The sequence below is a fragment of the Podarcis muralis genome, chromosome 11 (assembly GCF_964188315.1).
Source record: "Podarcis muralis chromosome 11, rPodMur119.hap1.1, whole genome shotgun sequence".
Lineage (NCBI taxonomy): Eukaryota > Metazoa > Chordata > Lepidosauria > Squamata > Lacertidae > Podarcis > Podarcis muralis.
Genome location: NC_135665.1, coordinates 11314813 through 11337725, shown reverse-complemented (window position 1 = coordinate 11337725; position 22913 = coordinate 11314813). Strand labels below are relative to the sequence as shown.

General features: G+C 43.0%; 1 protein-coding gene across 2 annotated transcripts in view; it reads right to left on the bottom strand.

The window, feature by feature from the left end:
- SECISBP2 (SECIS binding protein 2) overlaps positions 1-22913 on the bottom strand; it is a 31701-nt gene that overhangs the window by 5827 nt on the left and 2961 nt on the right. The window contains exons 2-14 of one of the 2 annotated variants that reach the window (XM_028748152.2): positions 22331-22476; positions 19500-19761; positions 18021-18126; positions 16315-16550; positions 15071-15134; positions 14363-14508; positions 12466-12600; positions 10255-10356; positions 9288-9428; positions 9012-9141; positions 6552-6721; positions 5693-5834; positions 3920-4079 (exon numbers count right to left, since the gene is read on the bottom strand). In XM_028748152.2, coding sequence (XP_028603985.1) covers positions 3920-4079; positions 5693-5834; positions 6552-6721; positions 9012-9141; positions 9288-9428; positions 10255-10356; positions 12466-12600; positions 14363-14508; positions 15071-15134; positions 16315-16550; positions 18021-18126; positions 19500-19761; positions 22331-22476 — 1940 coding nt within the window. The remainder of the gene's footprint in view (positions 1-3919; positions 4080-5692; positions 5835-6551; positions 6722-9011; positions 9142-9287; positions 9429-10254; positions 10357-12465; positions 12601-14362; positions 14509-15070; positions 15135-16314; positions 16551-18020; positions 18127-19499; positions 19762-22330; positions 22477-22913) is intronic. The other variant, XM_028748153.2, reaches the window with a different exon arrangement.

Here is a 22913-nt window from a genome sequence, read left to right as displayed (position 1 = left end):
TGTTCCCGCCCCCCGCCCGGCTTCGCAGCAGCGCTACGAAGCCCGGCGGCTGGGGCAGGTGTTCCCGCCCCCCCACCCCGCTTCGGAGCACCGGGAGAAGCGATCTCCCCGCAGCCCCTTGCTTCAAAAGAGGTCCGGGGGCAGACCTCTTTTGAAGCAAGGGGCGGTGGGGAGAAGCGATCTCCCCGCCGCCCCTTGCTTCAAAAGAGAAGACCCGCTGTCCCCGGGGCAAGCTTCGTTTTGCGAAGCAAGCCCATAGGGAAATTCATCTTGCGAGGCAACTCGAAAACGAAAAAACCTTTCGTTTTGCGAGTTTTTCGTCTTGCGAGGCGTTCGTCTTGCGGGGTACCACTGTACCTTTATCCAGAAGTAATTAGCATGTTTGTGTCAGTACGCCTTTCAACCGATGTCAGCGACTGGGCTCAATAACTGGTTCTGCCCCAACGGGGCTAAGCGACTGGAGCACTTTCAGAGACCTTCCAATCCTGGAAAGGAGGTCCCAGTGCCCTGGACCCACAACTGTGCACTGTGAGTACCAGACTCATGTAGAGTATAAATAACACGGAAGCTAGCTGTGAAGCATAACTCCATTTATTTCTAATAGCTACTACAAACTAAAGAACTACTGGCTTGCATGAATGTTACAGCTCCCACTCAGCCATCTAGTCACTACATAGATAAGAGACTCTCCACGCACACAGTCAGGCAGTCAGGCAGGAGCAGAAGAGTAGAAGAGCAGTTTCTGCTCCCTCCTTTCTCAAAACATCAGATCAGGAGATTCTGTCAATGGGAGGCGTTAAAATATCAACAGTTTGATATTAGAAGGTCAAATCAAATTTTATTAAACGGTCACAGACCAGGTTAACTCGTACAGCTAGTCAGCGAAGCATAACACCAGGAAAAAACAAAGGACAATTTCAATACAGATTAGGCCATAACAGCAATTTGAAATTAGACAGCATAAATAAAATTAAGTATTTGCCTTCGCCTGCATATTGACATTGGAAAGCTCTTGTTTCCTGCGCCTAATAGCGGCTACACAGAATTTGGCAACATTGATCGTAATTTCAGGAACCTTATCTTCTACCAAGGCTCTCATACGTTGGGGTTCTGGTACATTTTTAAGCTTTTGTAGAACTGGGGCAATAAAGGTCAGGCGTAGATCCTTGTAGTAACTACAGTGCAGCAATACATGCAGACTTGTTTCCACTTCCGATGAGCCACATGGGCAAACACGTGACTCATATGGTTTGCCCTCATATCTGCCTAGCAGCAGGGCAGAGGGCAGAACGTTAAATCTGGCCAGGGTGAAGGAGTGTCTGTACTTAGGTATTTGTAAATCAGCCAGATAATTTGCGGGTGAGAACCCTCTTCCAAAGTCTCTAATTGTGGCATGTTTATCCATTTTGCCCATATGACATTGCAGCTCTATGTCCCTAATGCGTTGGAGCACTTGACTTCTGGCTCTCTCATATCCTGCCGCTATCAAGATCTGCGGGGAGAATCCCAAGCTTCTTATCTTTTCAAACAGGGAAGCTTTCCAGGTAGAATGAAAGGTGTCTAAGAGTGTTAAAGGAGCCAAACCGGCCGGGAAAAAAATAAGTTTTAACCAGTAGTGTATCTTTAGAATCCACAACCGCGCGTTAACGGGTGGTTGTCCAACTTCTAAGCGGACAGCTATATTAGATACACAGGGGGGGATCCCCAATAAACACCGATAGAATTTTGTTTGAAATGCCTCCATAGGCGCAAAATTTTTAAAACTGCAAACCTGGGATCCATAAGTGAGTTGTGGGAGTATTTTTGCAGCAACAACCTGGGAGGCCGCCGGAACGTATTTACCCCCTTTCCCGTGAAAAAATCTTGTAAGGGCTTTATTGGCCCTTCCTGCGTTGGCAATGGCGTTTTTCATCTGTTGGTGCCACGAGACCCTTTCCTGAAAAGTTATTCCCAGGTATTTGAAAGTTGCTACCTGGTCAATAGGATGTCCATTAATTCTCCATTTGTGTTTCCTTCTTTTTTTTGAAAACACCATAATTTTAGATTTGCTATAATTTATTGATAGTTGTTCCGCTTGACAATAGTCAGCAAGTGATCTCAAAAGCTTCCTCAAGCCAACGCAGGAAAAGGAGAGCAGGACTGCGTCGTCCGCATACAGAAGCACCGGGAGGGGCATACCTGCCAGTTTGGGAGGGTGGGCATTTTCTTTCTCCATATTTACTGCTAAAGAGTTGATGTAGAAATTAAATAGCATTGGCGCGAGGACACATCCTTGTTTAACCCCATAGTGCGTTTGGATTTCTTTAGTTAGATGGCCTGACCGGTCGCATCTTACCCTCACCCTGGTGTTTTCGTATAGACCACGGATAAGGCGTAATAAGCGCTTGTCTATGTTTGTAGCGCCAAGCTTTTCCCAGAGTCTGTCCCTTGGTATTAGATCGAAAGCCGATTTAAAATCCACAAAAGCTGCATATAAAGACCCCCCTTTTCTAGAGTATTTGTCTGCCAGGTGTTGAAGGATAAGAGCCTGGTCTATAGTTGAACGCTTTGCTCTAAAACCAGCTTGAGCTTCTGATAGAATATGCTCTCTTTCCATCCACTCCACTAATTTATTACATAGATGAGCAGCGTACAGTTTGCTAATAATACTTAATAGACTGATTGGTCTGTAGTTAGCTGGCTCAGTTCTGTTTCCTTTCTTGAATATTGGAATGATGATGGCTAAACCCCAGTCCTCAGGGATAATAGCCGCTTGATTTATACTAGTGAACAAGGCGGCTAGCACAGGGGCCCACCATTCAACATTTGCCTTAAGAATTTCTGGTGGGATATTGTCAGCACCTGGGGCTTTCCCTGATTTAAGAGATTGAATAAGGCCAATAATTTCTTCTGTGGTTACAGGGGGCCATTCCTTGCCAAATTCATATTAGAAGGTCGAAAAATCCACGTGTGACTAAGGGTCAAAAACCTTCATGTAAACACATTAGGATATAGGTCAGCAAACTAAGGCCTGGGGGCCAGATTAGGCCCAGCTGCCTTCTGGATCCGGCCCGCAGACGGTCCTAGAATTGCCATGTGGATCACCAGTGCGTGTGTTCTTTCCCTCTCCCTTCGTCTACCTCACACGGTGGCACCTCCTCCCTCCCTCCTCCTGGCTTCTCCCTGCCCTGCCTAGAGGAGGAAGGGGGCTGGGCTCTGTTGGTGCCAGCAGCAGCAGCGCTCAAGCTGCTGCCATTTTAAGCAGCCCCTCTCCGGAGCCCTTTCGCACGCCGCTCATCGTCCCTCCGCCACAGGCAGCCCCTGCTGCTCGCAAGACACAGGTAAGCAGCCACCAGGGCTCATGGTGCTCTTGCATCATTCTTTTCCCCAAAATATAGTCCGGCCCCCCACAAGGTCTGAGGGACAGCGGACCGGCCCCCTGCTGGAAAAGTTTGCCGACCCCTGCATTAGGGTATCACATTCAAACTGAGAGGCACCCCACTAAGCTCAACAACAAAAATGCATGGACAGGATTGGTATGACCAACACCAGAATAAAATGTAAAGGTAAAGGTACCCCTGCCCGTACGGGCCAGTCTTGCCAGACTCTAGGGTTGTGCGCTCATCTCACTCTAGAGGCCGGGGGCCAGCGCTGTCCGGAGACACTTCCGGGTCACGTGGCCAGCGTGACAAAGCCGCATCTGGCGAGCCAGCGCAGCACACGGAACGCCGTTTACCTTCCCGCTGGTAAGCGGTCCCTATTTATCTACTTGCACCCGAGGGTGCTTTTGAACTGCTAGGTTGGCAGGCGCTGGGACCGAGCAATGGGCGCTTCCCCCGTCACGGGGATTCGAACCGCCGACCTTTCGATCGGCAAGCCCTAGGCGCTGAGGCTTTTACCCACAGCGCAACCCGCGTCCCACAAACACCAGAATACTTACTCTCTAAACCTTCGGCTGTGGATTTTGGGAAGGTTGGAATTCAGCTGTGTTGGGACAGGGGAATTATTCGTGGATCCACTCAATGCTGTACATTCCAGTGACATGTCTGAACTATCTTGGGCTGCAATTGCAGGGTCTGTAGGGGCTTCATCTGCGCTTTCTGAATCCAAAGGAAAGTCAAATACAAAAGGGATTATTTTTGTTGAAGAGGAGCTATTAGAAACCTTAGGAGCTTGTTTCAGTTTCAGCCCAGGGTCAAGATGAATGGCATGAAATAAATGTGCTTAAAAAAAAGAAGAAGAAACCCTGAACATATATGAAGGGATAACTGCAAAAAGGACAGACAAGGCCCTGGCCTAGGACAGTTAGGCTGTTTTTACAGATATCCATTTACAGTTTAAGCAACTTTTAGATTTAGGGGGAAACAACAGCTAGACCACAAAAGAGCATGGCATGCCTTCCATATTTATGATTTGCAGTTTAAAGTAGGCAGAATGTCAGTAAAAAATTCTAATAACTACACAAATTATTCAATACTACTAGAGAGCTACTCCAATGATAAATAGGGTCGCATGCACTGTTTTGACCACAGGGCTTAAAAATGCATATTAAAAACATACAAGCAAATCATTACACAATGTAGAGCAATACATGAAATAACGGGATTGAAGCCAATTGCGCAGAGAACTCTCTAGACAGCTATTTCTGCCAATGGCAGGCAAAATCTCCCATAGGATGTTGCAGCAAATAAACTGGACAAGGCAAAACAAAGGAAGAGGTGTCAGCCTGTGACTTGGCAGACCTTTCCATTTCAAACTTCCACTTCTTCTGAAAAGGCATTTGTTCAGGAGGAAATTCAATCCCAGTCCCAAACAAGAATACTCCGTTAATCTTTTGGAGGTTTAAAGAATAAAACGGGTAGAGAACAACCCCAGGTTTCGTCTTGGTTACAGTTTGTAGTGGGAAAGCTTTGCCATGAATCTGAGGTTCAGACAACATGCTAAGCCAAACCTAGGCTCAGTGCAGCAGTAAAAAGGACAGGAGAGGAGAACAGTGGGTGTGATCTCTTCTCCAGGAGTCAACGTAGTCTCACTAAATCATCATTTGAATTGCCATGTGTTGCAACTAGCTCATTTTCACCTTTATTTTACATTACTGTGGCAGCTGCATCTCAGAAAACACTACTGCAACAGCTGTCCGGCAAGATGAAGTGTTGAATTTTTCAACTTTCGAATTCCAAAAATGAGGGATGCTAATAAGTTGTAACGTGACTTGGGAATTCAAAAGATGTTTTGGTAAAATTAATATAATGTAGCTTTGCTAAATTATATACACATGAGAAACGTTAACGGCTACATCAGAGGCCAAGAAGTAAGTTGGCAGCTGATGTCCAAGAAGTAATCAAAGCAATACTTGATTAAACTAGTTGATTAAATTTATTACTTTCTAATGTCGTTTTATGATTACAAGATAATGTAGGCTTAGTAGGGTATGTTTTATGTGGAGAAACTATTCTTTTTTATAGCATTACCTAACATTTTCATAAGATAAAATTCTTTGGTTTTCTGAGAGCAGTTTATGCACTTTTTAATCACAGATTTACCAAACTAAATGTTGTCCTGTCACAAAAATAATCGCAGATTTGAATTCCTCATACCCAAAAACCAATTTTTAAGAACCCTCACTGAAGAAATTTGCAAAAGCAGCATTTCCCTGCTTAGATATCCCCTGGTCAGAAATGAAAACGAGCAGCACCCCTGATTCAAGGGGTACCTGGTTTGGTGTCCTCAGAAAATGTCTGATTCTCAGTCATCTCAGAAGTTGCACCCTGCTGGACAGCATCACTCTCATTTGGTATCGCCGTCAGTTCCAAAAGGTGCTGCTGTTTCCGCTGTTCTCTCTCTTTCAAAATAATCTGAAAAGGAAACACTTCATTGCAATATAGTTCCCAGACAAAGTTCTTTATTTCTGAAACACTTTTTTGGCACATATGTATGTGCTTTACAGCCTTTAATGTTTACGTTTCCATGGGAGGTGGGAGAAGGCTTTATTTAATTTTAAGAGTGTGGCAATTTTGAGTTATCATTCAATTCGCTTACCTGCGGCAATTGCTTTACACCACTGATAAACCAGGTAAGTTGCTACTGCATCTCCACTTATAGCCATTTAGGGAGAGACCTCTTTCAAAAATTAAATTGATGGGAACACTCTTAAAATATTCTCCTTTTTAAGTTTTGTTCTAGTTCATATAAGCAATACATGACGGTTCTACTGGCAGACTGAAAGGTGGGTCACATGAGAGTGCTAGTGTAGAAAACATTAATATAATCACTGCAAGCTATCCTTTCAAATCACCTTTGGGCTGTTCTAGTCTTATAAGGAATGGATTAACCCCAAATTAGATCTGCTCACTTCCCTCCCACCTCTGGGATTAGATAAGATTACATAGTTTAATTAGTCCTCTCCCACAGCAACAATCTGAAAGTACTTCACACTTTTTCCATTTTTTTTTTAAAATAAAAAAGACAAAGTTATAGCCAGGCACAAACCAAAGTAAGAAATACCAGTCTGGCTAAATTCTAAAAGGCAAGAGCTACACTAAACTTTGATAAAGGATTATTGCTTGTTGTACCTTTTTGAGCGACGTTGGCTTCTTCGCTTTAGGGACTTCTCTCTGCTTTCCTTTCTTAACCAAGGGCGCACTCGAGTCCAACGGGTTATGTGGGGTCTTCCCTTGGTTTAATTGCTGACTTTTTGTTACCGTCACGGGTTCCTTGGAATGCAATGGTACTGCGCTACCAACTAAAACAAAAGCAAACCTGCTATCAGGTGACAATGGCCAAGTCTGAAATCCATACTTAACAGGAAGCAAGCATGATCAGTATCAATTGAGACTCTTCTGAACAAATATGTTTAGGATTGGAGCATAACTCGGTTTTAGCACTCAGCTCAGCACACAAGCTACACAGACAACCAGGTATACATATAAAGAATGCATTCCTTTCCTGATTCAGCACATTACAAAGTGTGCTTAGCTTCGTCAGTGTGGCTTTCAATTTCAGCAGGTCTGTACTGTGAATGCTGCATTTGTGTAAAATACAGTGGTACCTCGGGTTACATATGCTTCAGGTTACATATGCTTCAGATTACATACGCTTCAGGTTACAGACTCCGCTAACCCAGAAATCGTGCTTCAGGTTAAGAACTTTGCTTCAGGATGAGAACAGAAATTGTGCTCCGGTGGCGCAGCAGGAGGCCCCATTAGCTAAAGTGGTGCTTCAGGTTAAGAACAGTTTCAGGTTAAGTATGGACCTCCGGATCGAATTAAGTACTTAACCCAAGATACCACTGTACCTCAATACTTAGATCTACTATAATCTTTAAATAAAACAAGCAGTTCTTATTTATCTATCTGAAAAATACAGTAAAGGTAAAGGGACCCCTGACCAATAGGTCCAGTCACGGACTCTGGGGTTGTGGCACTCATCTCGCTTTACTGGCCGAGGGAGCTGGCGTACAGCTTCCGTGTCATGGCCAGCATGACTAAGCTGCTTCTGGCGAACCACAGCAGCGTACGGAAACGGAAAATACAGTACAATATGGCAAATACTCGGGAAAGGTCAGTGGCAGATCATCTATTTTGCATGCAAAAGGTCCCAAATAGGGCAGCAAAGTTCTGCTGAAACTCTGGAGAATCGCTGTCAGTGTCAGCTAGCTAGAGCAATGGTCTGAGTCAGTATAACACAGCTTTTGATGTTACTGAAAGTATTCAGTAGTAAACAGTCTGGTTTAGAATTCTTTCTGGACAAATGCTACAGAATTCTCTGCGAATTTCTTTCACCCATGTGTTGCTCTCCTTCCAGAATGTGCTTAAGCCGAACCCTTGATATCACTTATTGCAAGCAAAGCAGTTTTGTAGTTGCATTGCATGGACGTAACACTTAGAGGAATCATTAAACATTAGCACTTTATCTCAGTGGAGACATCTGCTCCATTTATTCTTTCCCAAAGTGCACTTCAGATCTGTGAACAAAGTCTGACATGATTTATTGTGGACAACTTGCATGGTACATTAGAAGTGGTTACACAAACCCTTTGCTGATTTAACAGCTGTTTTATCCTCCACATGGATGCATGCCATCTTTTGACAATTTCTATACTGATAGCAATCTAATTCTGTGAATACTGAAAAATCCATAACACTTTAAGCACTATTTCCCCACCACTTTTGGAAAGCAATGGTAAAGAATTTCCATCAGCATAACTTTATGTGCTATTATACAGACTGTGATTAGCAATGGGAGCTTCTGCAGTACACTTTGTATTGTAATTGGACTTTCTTAGATGCTGGATGAGTAGAACCTTCCTTCAAAAGATAGGCTGTTACTTTGAAATGTGGACTTGGACTCCAGACTAAGGCTTTCAAAGTATAGCATGTAAAATCTGACAGTTACCTATTTATAGCCAATCATTTTGATAAGACACTCTCCCAGCTATTGAATTACAAAAAAACAAAACAAAAAAACAACCTGTAGAAACTGACTATCCTTAATTTTCATAAATAAAAACCACCACCTGAGAAAAAGCAGAAGAGAAATCGTTACACTTCCACTAATCTCTCCTAGACATCAGTGTGTTCAGGAAATTGCAGTTCATCTTTTTTATTTTACTTCACAAAGCTGGCTTCTCTTTCATTCTGCCAGAACTTTTCCACTGTACAGTGGTGCCCCGCAAGACGAATGCCTCACAAGACGAAAAACTCGCTAGACGAAAGGGTTTTCCGTTTTTTGAGTCGCTCTGCAAGACGAATTTCCCTATGGGCTTGCTTCGCAAGACTAAACGTCTTGCGAGCTCTTGCGAGTTTGTTTCCTTTTTCTTAAAACCGCTAAGCCGCTAATAGCCGTGCTTCGCAAGACGAAAAAACCGCAAGACGAAGAGACTCGCAGAACGGATTAATTTCGTCTTGCGAGGCACCACTGTAGTGAATTCTTGCAACGTTTAGCCTACCTCAGGAGATGGCCATTAAAAAAAGAAAGAAAAAAAGGTACTCTGAAAAAGCATCATACAATGAAAGCACTCTCAAAACTTCTACCTGAAAGCACCACAGGCTTGGACGGTTTCGATTTTTCCGAATATTGTTTTTGTTCCAAAGCGGCCAGCATCCCTCCCAAATCGAGCTGCACAGGATCCTGACTCTTCTTTCCACTGCTCTTGGGCGTTTGCTGCAGGAGAAGAAAGGGAAACACGTTTCTTCCCCCTTGGTCTTGCATTTTATCTAGTGAGTAACGTTTATGTGCACAGGATTCATTCATAAATATTACTTTTGTTTTGAAGCAAGCCAACGTTAACGTGGAAAGAACAATTTTACCTGCATTTTCCTTTTTTCTGTTGGAGTGGGCGGCACTTGCTTGTGAGCTTTCCTTGCCAATGACGTGTCTGAATTGGGAGCCACCAATTCATTTTGAGGAGAACCAACGAGAGACTCAAACCCAAATTCCCTTGTTCTTCCCTTTGAAGTACAGAAATACAAGACAAATGTGTACATAAAATATTAAGAAATAAAGAGAAATCAGTACGCTAGGTTGTTAGAAAGTATATTAAATGTACGGTAATAATTATAAGTACATTCAAAATCACAAATGACAACTATATCGGGAAATGATGGGAAGTCTATATATTTATTTTACTTCAGTTTGTTGTTGTTTTATTTTATTTTATGTACCAATATATTTTAGCTTAGCTGATATCTAAGTGGAATTAGAAGGTCAAATTAACATTCTAAGTTAAACTAATTTAAGAGAATATATATATATAGAGAGAGAGTGAGTGTATGTATGTGTATGTGGGCAGTTAAATCTGTAATGACATTAATGAATTTCAATAAAGAATGTTTTCATTAAAAAAAAATACAAGACAAATGCTATGAACAAACAAAGAGATGTGCGCAAGCTACACTCAGATAAATATCTCAAGGGGAAGATTTTTTGAGTTTCTTTGCTGCACAGACCCACCACTTTGACAGTAGCCAGGTTCTACAGCAGAAAACAAGCTCTAGCAGTAAGGACTTCACATTTCAAATCTCAGTGTGCTCTAGAATAGCTGCAGCATCACACACAAAATTTAAAGAGGTCGCAACATTAAAATGTGGGGACTTGTTTTGCCACCCTCACGTTCCGCGCCCCCTTGCGAGTCACACTAGGCTTTTTTGCCACGCCGTAATCTAAAATTTGATAGAGTGGCTGAGTTCTGAAATGGCTGAACAGTAAGGATTCCCAATAAGGGAAAACAAATGGGGAAGGTTGACTAGAAGAACAAGGTAACTGAAGGTGCCTTACTTCAATGTGCTCCTTGGTAAGTGGCGTTGAACAAAACTGCTTTTGAGCGGGCCTGTATTTTTTGTCAGTAGCAGCTGCTAGGTTTGGAAATTCTTCAACGTCCTGAGGAAATGGAAATAAAGTGTTAACTTAGGCAACATTACACCATGCTATATACACACAATTTAGATTAAAAGTGGCCTTCTGCACTTCAGCACCCGGCATAGCTGTCAACTTTTCCCTTTTCTTGCAAGGAATCCTATTCGGAATAAGGGAATTTCCCTTTAAAAAAGAGAAACGTTGACAGCTGTGGCACCCCGGACTATTTGATGTGCTAGCATTGCTATGCATCCTTCATATTCTAGATCAGTGATGGCGAAACTTTTAGAGACCCGAGTGCCCAAACTGCAACCCAAAACCCACTTATTTATCGCAAGGTGCCAACACGGCAATTTAACCTGAACACCCAGGTTTTAGTTTAGAAAAAACAACTCGCACATTAACATCTTTTGTCTTAAAAGAAAAACACAATAACAGAGCTTTCAGTGATACAAACATTCTTTTTACTGAAAGGTAAAAGTTTGCATTTGGCATAGTAAAGGTAAAGGGTAAAGGGACTCCTGACCATTAGGTCCAGTCGTGACAGACTCTGGGGTTGCTGCGCTCATCTCGCTTTATTGGCCGAGGGAGCCGGCGTACAGCTTCCGGGTCATGTGGCCAGCATGACCAAGCTGCTTCTGGTGAACCAGAGCAGCACACGGAAACGCCGTTACCTTCCCGCCGGTGCGGTACCTATTTATCTACTTGCACCTTGACATGCTTTCGAACTGCTAGGTTGGGAGGAGCAGGGACCGAGCAACGGGAGCTCACCCCGTCACGGGGATTCGAACTGCCAACCTTCTGATCAGCAAGTCCTAGGCTCTGTGGTTTAACCCACAGCGCCGCCCGGGTCCCTACCCTGCATTTGGCATGCTTTTGAACAATTAATGTGATTTTTGCTGTTGTACGCATGCTGATAATTTGTCTAACCTTGCTGAACTCAAGGCGGCTCACTCCCGAGTAGGAACAACAGACTGGCGGGAGGCCCTGGCGCATCTAAAGTCGACGCCTGCTCAGCCCCTCGCTCGCCAGGGTCACCACGGCTCCAAATGCACCCGAGGGCAGAGCAGGAAGGCAGGTCGGGCACAACTGACCTTGATGGTGGGGAGGCAGAACCAGCCCAGAGGCAGCTGTTAGGTTTGGTTGCGGTGGCAGATGGGCTTGGTCGGTGACTTGAGTAGCGGTGCCGCAGGCTTTGGGCAGAGCGGCAGTTTCACGGCGTGACCCCAAGAGTGAAAATGGTGCCCTAGCAGCACTGGGACCATGCTGGAAGCAGTCAGGGCCTAGCTATGGCCCTGCTGGGGCAACGGTGCATGTGCCCCCAGAGAGGGCTCTGAGTGCCCCCTCTGGCAGGCGTGCCATAGGTTCGCCACCACTGTTCTAGATCTTTATTTTTTTAAAGAAATCAAACATTTTATATTGATATGCTTCTCTCTTCTCATCGATAAAGGGGGGGGGGGGAGAGAAGTTGCTGGAAAACCACATACGACCCCTGAATTATTTGCGACGTGTCTGGAAGCAAAGTTCTTAACCCAAGGTACTATTTCTGGGTTAGCGGAGTCTGTAACCTGAAGCGTATGTAACCTGAAGTGCATGTAACCCGAGGTACCACTGTATACACAGCACTGCAGACAGTAATCAGAAAGATGACGAAAAGATCCCTGCCCTGTGAAGCTTACAATCTAACAGCAGAGGAGACAGGAAAACAGCAACTTTCAACTCTTAAGTCAGATATACTAGTGTAGGGGTGGTGCTTTCCTGATGTTGTTGGACCCAACTCCCCCCAGGCCCACCCATCATGGCCAATGGTAGGTAAGGGTTGGTGGGACATCAGAGAAGCCTTGGGGTCACATCACTAATCCTCACTTGCAATACAGGTTTTTAAAAAATGTGATCTGGAGGTGCATTATGCCACGTGGATTGTTAAATGCAGTACAGCCAAGGTGGACTTGTTAGACCTTATGATAATCTTTCAAAATGATTCACTGTCCTATTTGATAGATAAAGAGAGACACTGTGTCTGAGCACCAAGCATAGGTACGCCTTAATATCTGCAACTTCAAGTTGATACACAGTTTGCTTAATGGCCCATACACAAAGCTTTTGATGCAACCAGAAAACCAACTTCAGTACCTCAATTCTTGGAGGTTCTTGGACTAAAGTGATTTGGCTCTGAACTTTCTCTTTCTTTTTCTTCTTCTTCTTTTTCTTCTTCTTATCTGCCATTTCTTCAGCTTCATGGTCATTAGCATTCCCTCTTGTTTCTGACTATTGCAAAATGAGTAAAACAAGACAGGATTTTGAAAAGTTACACTCAAGCTCGCATAGCAATGAAAGCTAAAGTTAAGACACTAAACTGACGGAATACAAACTCTATCTTTTTCTCATAAGCCTCTGTTCTGGAATTATAGGATATGAAAACACCCCCTAATATATCTGTCTGTCCACAAAATCTTTGTTCTGTTCCCTAAGGTCTGTTTTGTTACTGTCTGTTTCAGATTGTTCAAATTTCCACTCAGCCATGAAGCTCACTGGGTGAACTTGGCCCAGTCACTGCCTCTTGGCCTAAACTACACCACAGGGTTGTTGTGGTGATTAAATGAAAAAGGGGAGATCCATGTGCACCATCTTGACCTCCTTGGAGGGGAAAAAATGGGATATTCAATCAATCAATCAATCAATCAATCAAAAGTACCACCGGAGGGCCGGGAGACTTTCTGGAGAGGGGAGTAATAAACTTTAGTGCAGATAGCCAAAGGCTTTTCCAAATCTCATATCTATCCATACCACAAACTAACATACAGTGGTACCTCGCAAGACGAATGCCTCGCAAGACAAAAAACTCGCAAGACGAAAGGGTTTTTGGTTTTTTGAGTTGCTTCGCAAGACGATTTTCCCTATGGGCTTGCTTCGCAAGACGAAAACGTCTTGCAAGTTTGTTTCCTTTTTCTTAAAACCGTTAATACAGTTGCGACTTGACTTCGAGGAGCAACTCATAGCACGCGGTGTGGTAGCCTTTTTTGAGGTTTTTGAAGACTTTGGTGATTTTTGAAGCTTTTCCAAAACTTTTCCGAAACCGTGCTTCGCAAGACGAAAAAATCGCAAGATGAAAAAACTCGCAGAACGAATTAATTTCGTCTTGCGAGGCACCACTGTATAAAGTATAGTGAACACTGAAATTGTAAATAAAAATATGTCACACATATATATTTACATGCCATATTTACTGCACACGAAAACTCAACTCAGTTAACATTGTTAAGAGTAATAGAAAAGCTGAAGAGAAATCAACTAAAAGAACAGAAAACTGCCATGTGATTTGAGAAGCAAGAGATTATTAACAACAGGAGTCAGAGCAGGTTCAGTGAAGCGACAAGAATGGAATCCAGATTAAAAATTATCTAAACAGAAAGCAAATTAAGGCATCAAATAACATGTTCAAGAACATTCAAAAGGAAGCGAAACACACAAAAATAAGACAAGCAGAAAAAGAGTCAAAAGAAGCTTGTTTTCCACCCCAAAGTGGGAGAAACGTTATAGTAAGAAGGGTAAATGCAAGAGGAATGTGAAAAGTTTAAAATACAAGCTAAAAAGGAAGAACAGTTGGAGCAAGAGATTTTAACTATAAAAGGCTGGAAGACAATCTAGGACAGAAGAAGAGCACAGAGCAAGATCATGAACTGAGATACAAAGTATAAGTCCTTTGGAAATGATCAGGAAAGTGGCTAGGCACAGTGCAATGAGGAAAAAGAGAAACTCAGGTATATATATAAGAAACTTTAGCCTCTAAGAAGTGACTGACTCAAGAGAAAGAGTGAAGTCCAATGGACATGAAGGGTGCTACAGCGAATTAAGGATTTAAAAGAGAAAGGGAGAAATGATGTTTGTTCTTTCTGTCCCATAAGACCATTTTCTCTCAATATATTATTTTTTCAAATATATCCATTAGGGAGTTGAGTCTGGGACTCTGGTTAGCTGCTATTCCTAAAGACAGTAACAGAACAGTGGTTTGGAAAAACCATCATCCTACCTTACGATCTTTGGGAACATCATCTTTTCCTTTACTGCCAGAATTATTACCGGCTGGAACTGTAGCTGGAGTTGAAACAACTCTCTTGGGAGTTTGCGACAGTACCGTGGCCCAAGACACAGCAGGCCAAGGGGACACCTGAGAAACTGATGTTAGACAGAACAAACTATTCACTGAATGAGACAAAGACAAATCTTTAGTGGGGCTGTGCCAAATGTTCACAGGGTTTTTTCCATTACAAAAGGTGCAATTTTGAGAGATATACAATAAACAGCAACATTCTATATTGATCTTTCAAATGTAGCTATTTGAATGATAAAATATTGGCCCTTTTGCTTTGATGTATTATGTGTTGAAATCTAAAAAAAACAATTACTTCGGTCCAAGATTTGTACGACACACTTCAAACAAATGTTTAAACAATTACTTCAAAACAGCCCAGACACTCTCTAACCTGCAAAGGATTTTCTTCAGCCAGAATAACAGGGTTGTTGCCAACTAAGTCCTACTCAATAGTAGACCCACTGAAATTCATGGGTGTGACCGACACCCATGGTGGATCTTCTTAGAACTTAGCTGGATACATGCCAATACCTTTTCTCTACCCTTTCAAAGCATGCTTAGGCTGAAGTTTGGACTTTAGACCTTAAGTGAACAGAATGCTATATCAACAGTAAAGAAATATTTATTACTACAGAAAGCCCTTACCTCCAGGATCAGATGACGAACTTAACGGTCTTGCTGGGAAATGCTTTTTCAGAGTTGTTTCTCCCTAAAGTGAATATTGCAGTCTTTAGCACAAAAGCAAGGCAGCAATCTGCTCTGTCTCTCTATCTAATCCATGCAGCAGTCAAAAGATCAAAACTTGTATTCAACTTCCTGGAACAGAGCTCACAATTGAATTCTTTACCTCGGCTCCTAAACTTACAAGTATCAATAAAAGATATAAAAAGTTCTTCCAGTGGAGGTGCGAAAACCTTTGTTTTCTTCAAATAATTTACCAAAGCTGAAACTCATCTTTAAAATTGTGACATAGTTCATCTTCAGAAAAGAAATTCAAATAAAATATGGGGGGGGGGTGGGAGTGGAGAGAATTGGAACTACCTTATTTGTTTATTGGATATTATATTTCACCAAGTCACTAAAAAATGCCTTGAAGGAAAGACGTAGCCTGGCTTTATCCATATGTTGCTGAACTTTTGTTTTACAAGAGGCTGATTCAAATGGCCATCATCTTGCACTTATACACACTAGAATTCATGCTTGATCAATAGGTTCTGGGCTTCCCAAACAACATGTACTCGGCAAGGATGATTTTTAACATTTGCTAAGTGCCTCCTGGCAGAGGGAATATAAACCACACTGGATTCATGCACAAGATGTACTGATCTCACCATGAGGGAACTACAGAAATTACTGCAGGGAGAAATAGCACCATGAGTCACCACTTGCAGGAATTATTCTAGAAACAGGTACAAAATCTAAAGATTAAAAAAAAGAAAGAAAATGAAGTACCTTTATGCCCTAGGAGGTCTAACCTTGCCTACCTCTCTCTGTAGCCCAAAATGATTTCTTGTTCTATTGTTCCTTCATTGGGTATAAAAGTCACCAGAACAATAATATTATTGATGACCTTTCGGAAGATTATCTGTTAATGCTACAGGGGAGAAATGATCTTCAGAATGATATAGGATTGCCTTTTTAAGAAAAGGAGAACAAGGACTTACAAAACTAATAGGACAAATAGCCTTTAGGAAAATCTGACTGACTGGTAAAGAATTCAGTTCTAAAGCTAGTCTAACATGTAACAGGACGTGCTAATACTGAAAAGAAAATGTGTCTATTTACTCTTGCACATTTCCCACAATTTTTAAACATGCATACATTGTTCAGGCAAGTAGCTTCATATTAACACACTATCATTCAGCATCTAAGCCTATGAAATAGCTAACCTCTTTGGTTATCAGAGCTGAAACGGCTGGTTTTCCTGGAGGTTTCGGAGGCAGCTTATCTCCTTCAGCCGAGCCCAATGGCCCCCATGCACATTTTTTTATATCCAACAGATCACTACTTCCCAAGCCTTGCAATTTTGGAAAATCCGAGAGGGTAATTTCAAATGCAGGTTCCGGAAGACACTCAGCAGCTGGAATTTGCTTGAACTTCCCATTTGCTGCTTTAATGGGCCTGTCTAATATTAATATATATAAAAAAAGAGTTTATATGCAAAGTAACGTATTTATCCACGGTATGTAAATAGTTTATTGCTTTTAGTAATCATTACACATCATACAATGCTTTTTAGCAAACAAAATATTTATTTACTCTCTCATTCATACTTGGATTCTGCTTCACATCCCAGTGAGAGCACAAAAGAGCGAACAATATTGCACAAGCATAAAATAATGAAGTTAACAATATCTTAACCACATATAATCAGTAAGTGCTGATCAATAAAAACAAACTGGGTAAAAATGATACACTCAGCCGGGGACGGGGGGGGGGGGGGGCGTAGCTACAAAACTAGCAAAAGTCTTGCACTTTAATCCAGTACAGTGGTGCCTCGCAAGACGAAATTAATCCGTTCCGCGAGTCTCTTCGTCTTGCGGTTTTTTCGTCTTGCGAAGCACGGCTATTAGCGGCTTAGAGGCTTAGCGGCTATTAGCGGCTTAGCGGCTATTAACGGCTTAGCGGCTTTAAGAAAAAGGAAACAAACTCGCAAGAACTCGCAAGACGTTTCGTCTTGCGAAGCAAGCCCATAGGGAAATTCGTCTTGCGGAACAACTCAAAAAACGGAAAACCCTTTCGTCTAGCGAGTTTTGCGTCTTGCGAGGCATTCGTCCTGTGGGGCACCACTGTACAAGTTTTAGAAATATGCCACTTTCGGTCTGGATTTGGCCTCCCGAGAGAGGTTCCTCTTGCCCACTCTCCTACAAAGACCTTTCTTTTACATAAGGCCTTTGCCTTAAAACATTCAACCAATATGTCAATGAACTTTTTCCTGTTGCATAGCTCAAGGACCTTCCAACTCTCTCCTCTTCTTGCACGGCCCCTAAACCTGTTCTGGGTGTCCCCCCCCCCAAAAAAAACACCATTCTGGAGCAGATGAGGGGGCTGAGCAGCAAGAGGACAGCGGGGAGAATGCAAATGGAAATAACTGTCCTAATGGAACGAGTGTACTGGGTGCCAATGAAAATTACTCCCAGGCATACATCCACACTGTATGTAATTGAGTTTCGTTGATTGTATTATTGAGGCTGCTAGCTATCTTCAAGAAAGGTAGCTTTAAAAATAAAAAAAAAAGTGTTGCGAGACACAAAGCAAATCCTTTTAATTGCTAAAGGGTATGCAATATTTTGGCGCTGTGGGTTAAACCACAGAGCCTAGGACTTGCCGATCAGAAGGACGGCGGTTCAAATCCCCTCGACAGGATGAGCTCCTGTTGCTCGGTCCCTGCTCCTGCCAACCTAGCAGTTTGAAAGTGCAGTATTATCATGTGGAAAGTGCAAGTAGATAAATAGGTACCGCTCCGGCGGGAAGTTAAATGGCGTTTCCGTGTACTACTCTGGTTCGTCAGAGGCGGCTTAGTCATGCTGGCCCCATGACCCAGAAACTTCTACTCACAGCAATGTACAAAATACTGCAATTGTTACGGTAGTACCTGATTTAATAGGATTTCTTCCATGCAGAGCTGTGTAAGATGAACTCTCTGTGGATCCATCAGGTCTCTTACCCTCCCATTTGGATTCATGGTCTTTCGATCGCCTCTGTACAAAATAATAACACCACCTTTCAATCTTTTTAAAAAAGGGCTTAATTTTTCATCTCTATATCTATATTCCAAACAAAATTTTAAAAATTCCTTCCAGTAGCACCTTAGAGACCAATAAGTTTGTTATTGGTATGAGCTTTCGCGTGCATGCACAAGAAGTGTGCATGCACATGAAAGCTCATACAAATAACAAACTTATTTGGTCTCTAAGGTGCTACCGGAAGGAATTTTTTATTTTGTTTTGACTACGGCAGACCAACACAGCTACCTACTTGTAACTAGATCTATAGTCCAAATTACATCAGAGCAGAATTTCAGTACACAAACACTAAAAAGTAGTACATAATGGTATCTGTTGCAAAAGGAATTTTTTTTATCTGTACAATTTTTTTTGTGCCATTTTCAAAGTCCAGATACAAATAATGTTAAAGTTGTCACTAGAGATGCATTAAACAACCATGGAAGCATTGGTAGGAGCTTCTCTTAGCTATTATCCAATTTCCTGATAAATTCAGGGTTTCGGCTAACTTTGTCTAGTTCCTCTAGGCATGTGCTCCTAGCTTATGTATATCTTTCAGAAACCCCCCCCCCCCCAAAAGCCACTCCCAATCCATCTGTTGTGCCATGGAGAAGTGCAGATCATTCAAAGCAGAAAGGGTGTCCTCATAAATTGCTGGTCCACTTTTCATTTCCAGTGCAGTTTTCTCCAAAACGCACGCTAGGAGCGTATCTGATTATGACAGCCAATTCTTGCTTCAGCTCCTGAGCATTTTATAAAACTCACGTTTCTCACGAACTGTTGAGTAGCAGAGGGAAAACTCAGGCCTGCTACTTCAACAGGGCTATGTTTCTGCAGCAGGGTATTTGCTAGACTAATGAAAGATGGCCAGGCTGCTCCCTGCCTTGGATAAGGTTTCTTTTGTGCCCAAGCAGACTGTTCCACTAGAATCTGCAGAGCTGCTCATGTTGCACACAAACCTGGGCTATGAAGATTTCACTGAATTTTAATAGCTAACAATTTGTTTCAGCTTTATAATACTAGCCAGTATCCTGTAGAGACCGTGACCGCTGTTTGGTAGAGTCAACCCACCCACTCCCCATACAAAGAGAATCAGAAGCTAGTTATGATCAGTGCACAATCACTGAATATCCCACACAGATCCCTAGTAACCATAGGCACTGGCAGGGACCAATGAAAGCTGAAAGACCCAATGTGTGGGGGTGGGGAAATGCTGGGGGGGGGCGGGCGGTGTACTCCACCTCTTTGAAAATGGAGCACTAAACAAGCCTGCTATTACTGCAATCCAGTGACTGATGCAAGCTGTAGCAAGACAGAAAGGCGTTATCTACTAGGCTGTCTTCACTTACCTGGCAAAATGCTGCAGCCTCTTTTCGGATATGAGGAGTCTGTTTGCCAGAGTCTCTGTCCTGTTTCGAAGAGCTGTAAAGCTTAGGGCTGTTGTTCGGACACTGAAAGTTGGTAACTGCATATACATTTGGTGCAGCATTAACTGAATAAGGAGAACTGGTATACTCCCCAAGCGAACCACATCCCATAAGGCTCTGAGATCGATATTGAGAATGAGAGGTGGCAGTATCCCAGGGCGCATCTTGAGTATGTGTCTGTTGTCTAAATTAAATAAACATATTATTATATTTTTAGTGGGACACATGACAAACATGACAAGGTTTGCAAGGAAAAATATAATGTAAACGAATGCTTAGGCTGTAACAGAATTTATCATATGATTACAAAACAAATTCTATTTAAGCCATAAGCATAATAACCCATTTATTTTACTAACACAGGAACCCCAAATCTGCCTTGGAGGGGGTGAAAATCTCCCTCTGCTCAACTCTGACAGCTTCCCCACCACCCCTGGAGGTAGGGAAAGGAAGTCCTGCCATCAAGGAACTTCATGCAGTCACCCGAGAGCTGGGTAGAAGCTGGCAGCGATCAGCAGAAACCCACAAAATGAGGGTGGGGAGGGTGAGAAAAGTGGTTCCGGGGGCCGGCCCTGCTGCCCATCACATGATGGCAATAGGCGTGCTCCAGGTTTCTTCACTGTGCCAGCCTGGGAGCTGGTACAGGGAAGGGGCAATATTTTCTTTCCCACTTTCTGCGCTGACTGGTGCTACTCCAGTCACAGCCAACCAGGCGTTTGGATTGCAGCCCAAGCAACCCTTTGAGAAACAGTAAGCATAAAATGGTAGTGTTCAAAATATGTGGTGTAAGGCTGATCTGTTAAAATCAGAGGGGCACGCATCAAATTTGGGGTATGGAACGTCTTCCCTAAGCTGCAAGCAATAATATAATGAAAAGGTGTACATTATATTCAAAAGGTGATATCCTATTGCTGATCTTAGTGATGTTGTGCCAGTAAAAAAGTAAATGGACCCCTGACCATTAGGTCCAGTTGTGGACGACTCTGGGGTTGTGGTGCTCATCTTGGTTTATTGGCCGAGGGAGCTGGCATACAGCTTCCGGGTCATGTGGCCAGCATGACTAAGCCGCTTCTGGCGAACCAGAGCAGCACACGGAAACGCCGTTTACCTTCCCGCCAGAGCGGTACCTATTTATCTACTTGCACGGCGTGCTTTCGAACTGCTAGGTTGGCAGGAGCTAACTAATTACAGAAGAGCTAGAAAGAAATTTTTTTGCAGATTCTCCTTCTCCCAAGAAGTCTCCAGTGCCCTTCAAAAATATGTCCTGGGGGTGGGTCGGGGAACTGCTCCCCTTTCACAATAATTAACTTTTAAAAGAGCATGGTTTTGCCTATGGTGATTAAATGGTAGACTATATTTTTTAAATGGAATTTTTTTTAGAAATCCCCAAAAAGCTCCATTGCTTCCAATGAAAGTCAATTAGCGCCCCACCATCCCAGGTACTTGAAGCTATATCTTAATCACACACAATTTAGAGCACCATGTTGCAAAAGAGCACACTGCATTCTGAGCCTTTAGAGCTTGCTTTAGGTATATGTCATAGAAAAGCATGGTAGCCATATGACTACTGTAGAACTTATGATACACCTCCCAGGTATGCAAGCCTTAGGGGCTCGGACTTCTATCACACAGACAAATAACCCCATTTATAAGGTAACATGATTCTACACCCCACCAAAGAGCATGGTATTATTACTACACAATACACTGTGTTTTGGGGTCTGTTCTTGGGGAAAGTACTGCAATTGATTTAATTTGTTCAAATAAGTCAACCCCCTACACATCCTCGGCCCTCCAGATGTTTTTGGCCTACAACTCCCATGATCCCTAGCTGGCAGGACCAGTGGTCAGGGATGATGGGAACTGTAGTCTCAAAACATCTGGAGGGCCGAGGTTGAGGAAGCCTGCATTAGACATAAAATTATTCTTTCTTACAGGAGAAAAAAAACTGAGCAATTGCTGCTCAGTTATAGTTATTTAAATAAAAAAGGTAAAGGTACCCCTGCCCATACGGGCCAGTCTTGACAGACTCTAGGGTTGTGCGCCCATCTCACTCTATAGGCCGGGGGCCAGCGCTGTCCGCAGACACTTCCGGGTCACGTGGCCAGCGTGACAAAGCCGCATCTGGCGAGCCAGCGCAGCACACGGAACGCCGTTTACCTTCCCGCTAGTAAGGGGTCCCTATTTATCTACTTGCACCGGGGGGTGCTTTCGAACTGCTAGGTTGGCAGGCGCTGGGACCGAGCAACGGGAGTGCACCCCGCCGCGGGGATTCAAACCGCCGACCTTTCGATCGGCAAGTCCTAGGCGCTGAGGCTTTAACCCACAGCGCCACCCGCGTCCCTAGTTATTTAAATATATGATTGCTAATATGCGGATTTTAGATTACTAAAAAAAGTTGCCAGAACAAACCCCCAATATGTATACCCAAAACAAAAAGGACACTTTAAAACTGTGCAGGTACCACCTTCCCACAAAGCAGCAAAGAGAGATGGCTTTGAGAGCAAAATACCAGTTACAGTAATTCCACATGTAATAAAACAAATGTTTAGGGATCAAAAGCCCAAAGTCACCATCATCTTTGAAATGTGTCCCATGAGAGGTGGGTTCAATGTTGTGGCCTAAAACATTGAATGAGCTTACCCAATTAATGACCAAAATGCACTTAACTTGCCAAACAGCTAAGGCATCTAAATTAAAGACTTAGGTACGTTAACAGTCCCCCAAGAAATGAGACATAGAAGGGTACATACTTATCCACTGGTGGCTCTTGAACATATGGGTAGCATGTACCATAGTATGTAGGAAAGACACATGCTTCTGAGGGTTCTGGCCATGCCACTGTTACTGCCGCATATTTGGGGACAAACGGTTTGACCTCTGCTGATAACTTGATGCCCTGAGAAACAAAATGGGTTTTGGCTACATGCACTTGGAGATTAACCAAAATAAGTGAAAAGCCCCATCTATGTGAACCAAACTGTCACACAAGAAGGAAAAGCTGGTGCCTCGTTCTTCCGCTCAACCAAAACGAGTAGGAAAAAATGAAATCTGTAACAGAACACTGAAAAACGCACCAAGAATTTTAGTGCTTAAGCAAACTGCTGCTTCAAGAACAGAAGTTTCATTTTATTTTTTAATGTAAAAACTCTGAGAGTATCTGGCTGCAGCACATGCAACATCTCAACTTTGCATTTATAAGAGGGGTGGAAACTAATCTCCATTGATGACAGCAGCAGAAAATACACTATAGGCAGGCAATACAGATGCAATGCTGGTTTAGCTATTAAGAATGATTAGGAGACTAGAAGCAGGCTTCAGGCTCATGCGCACCCT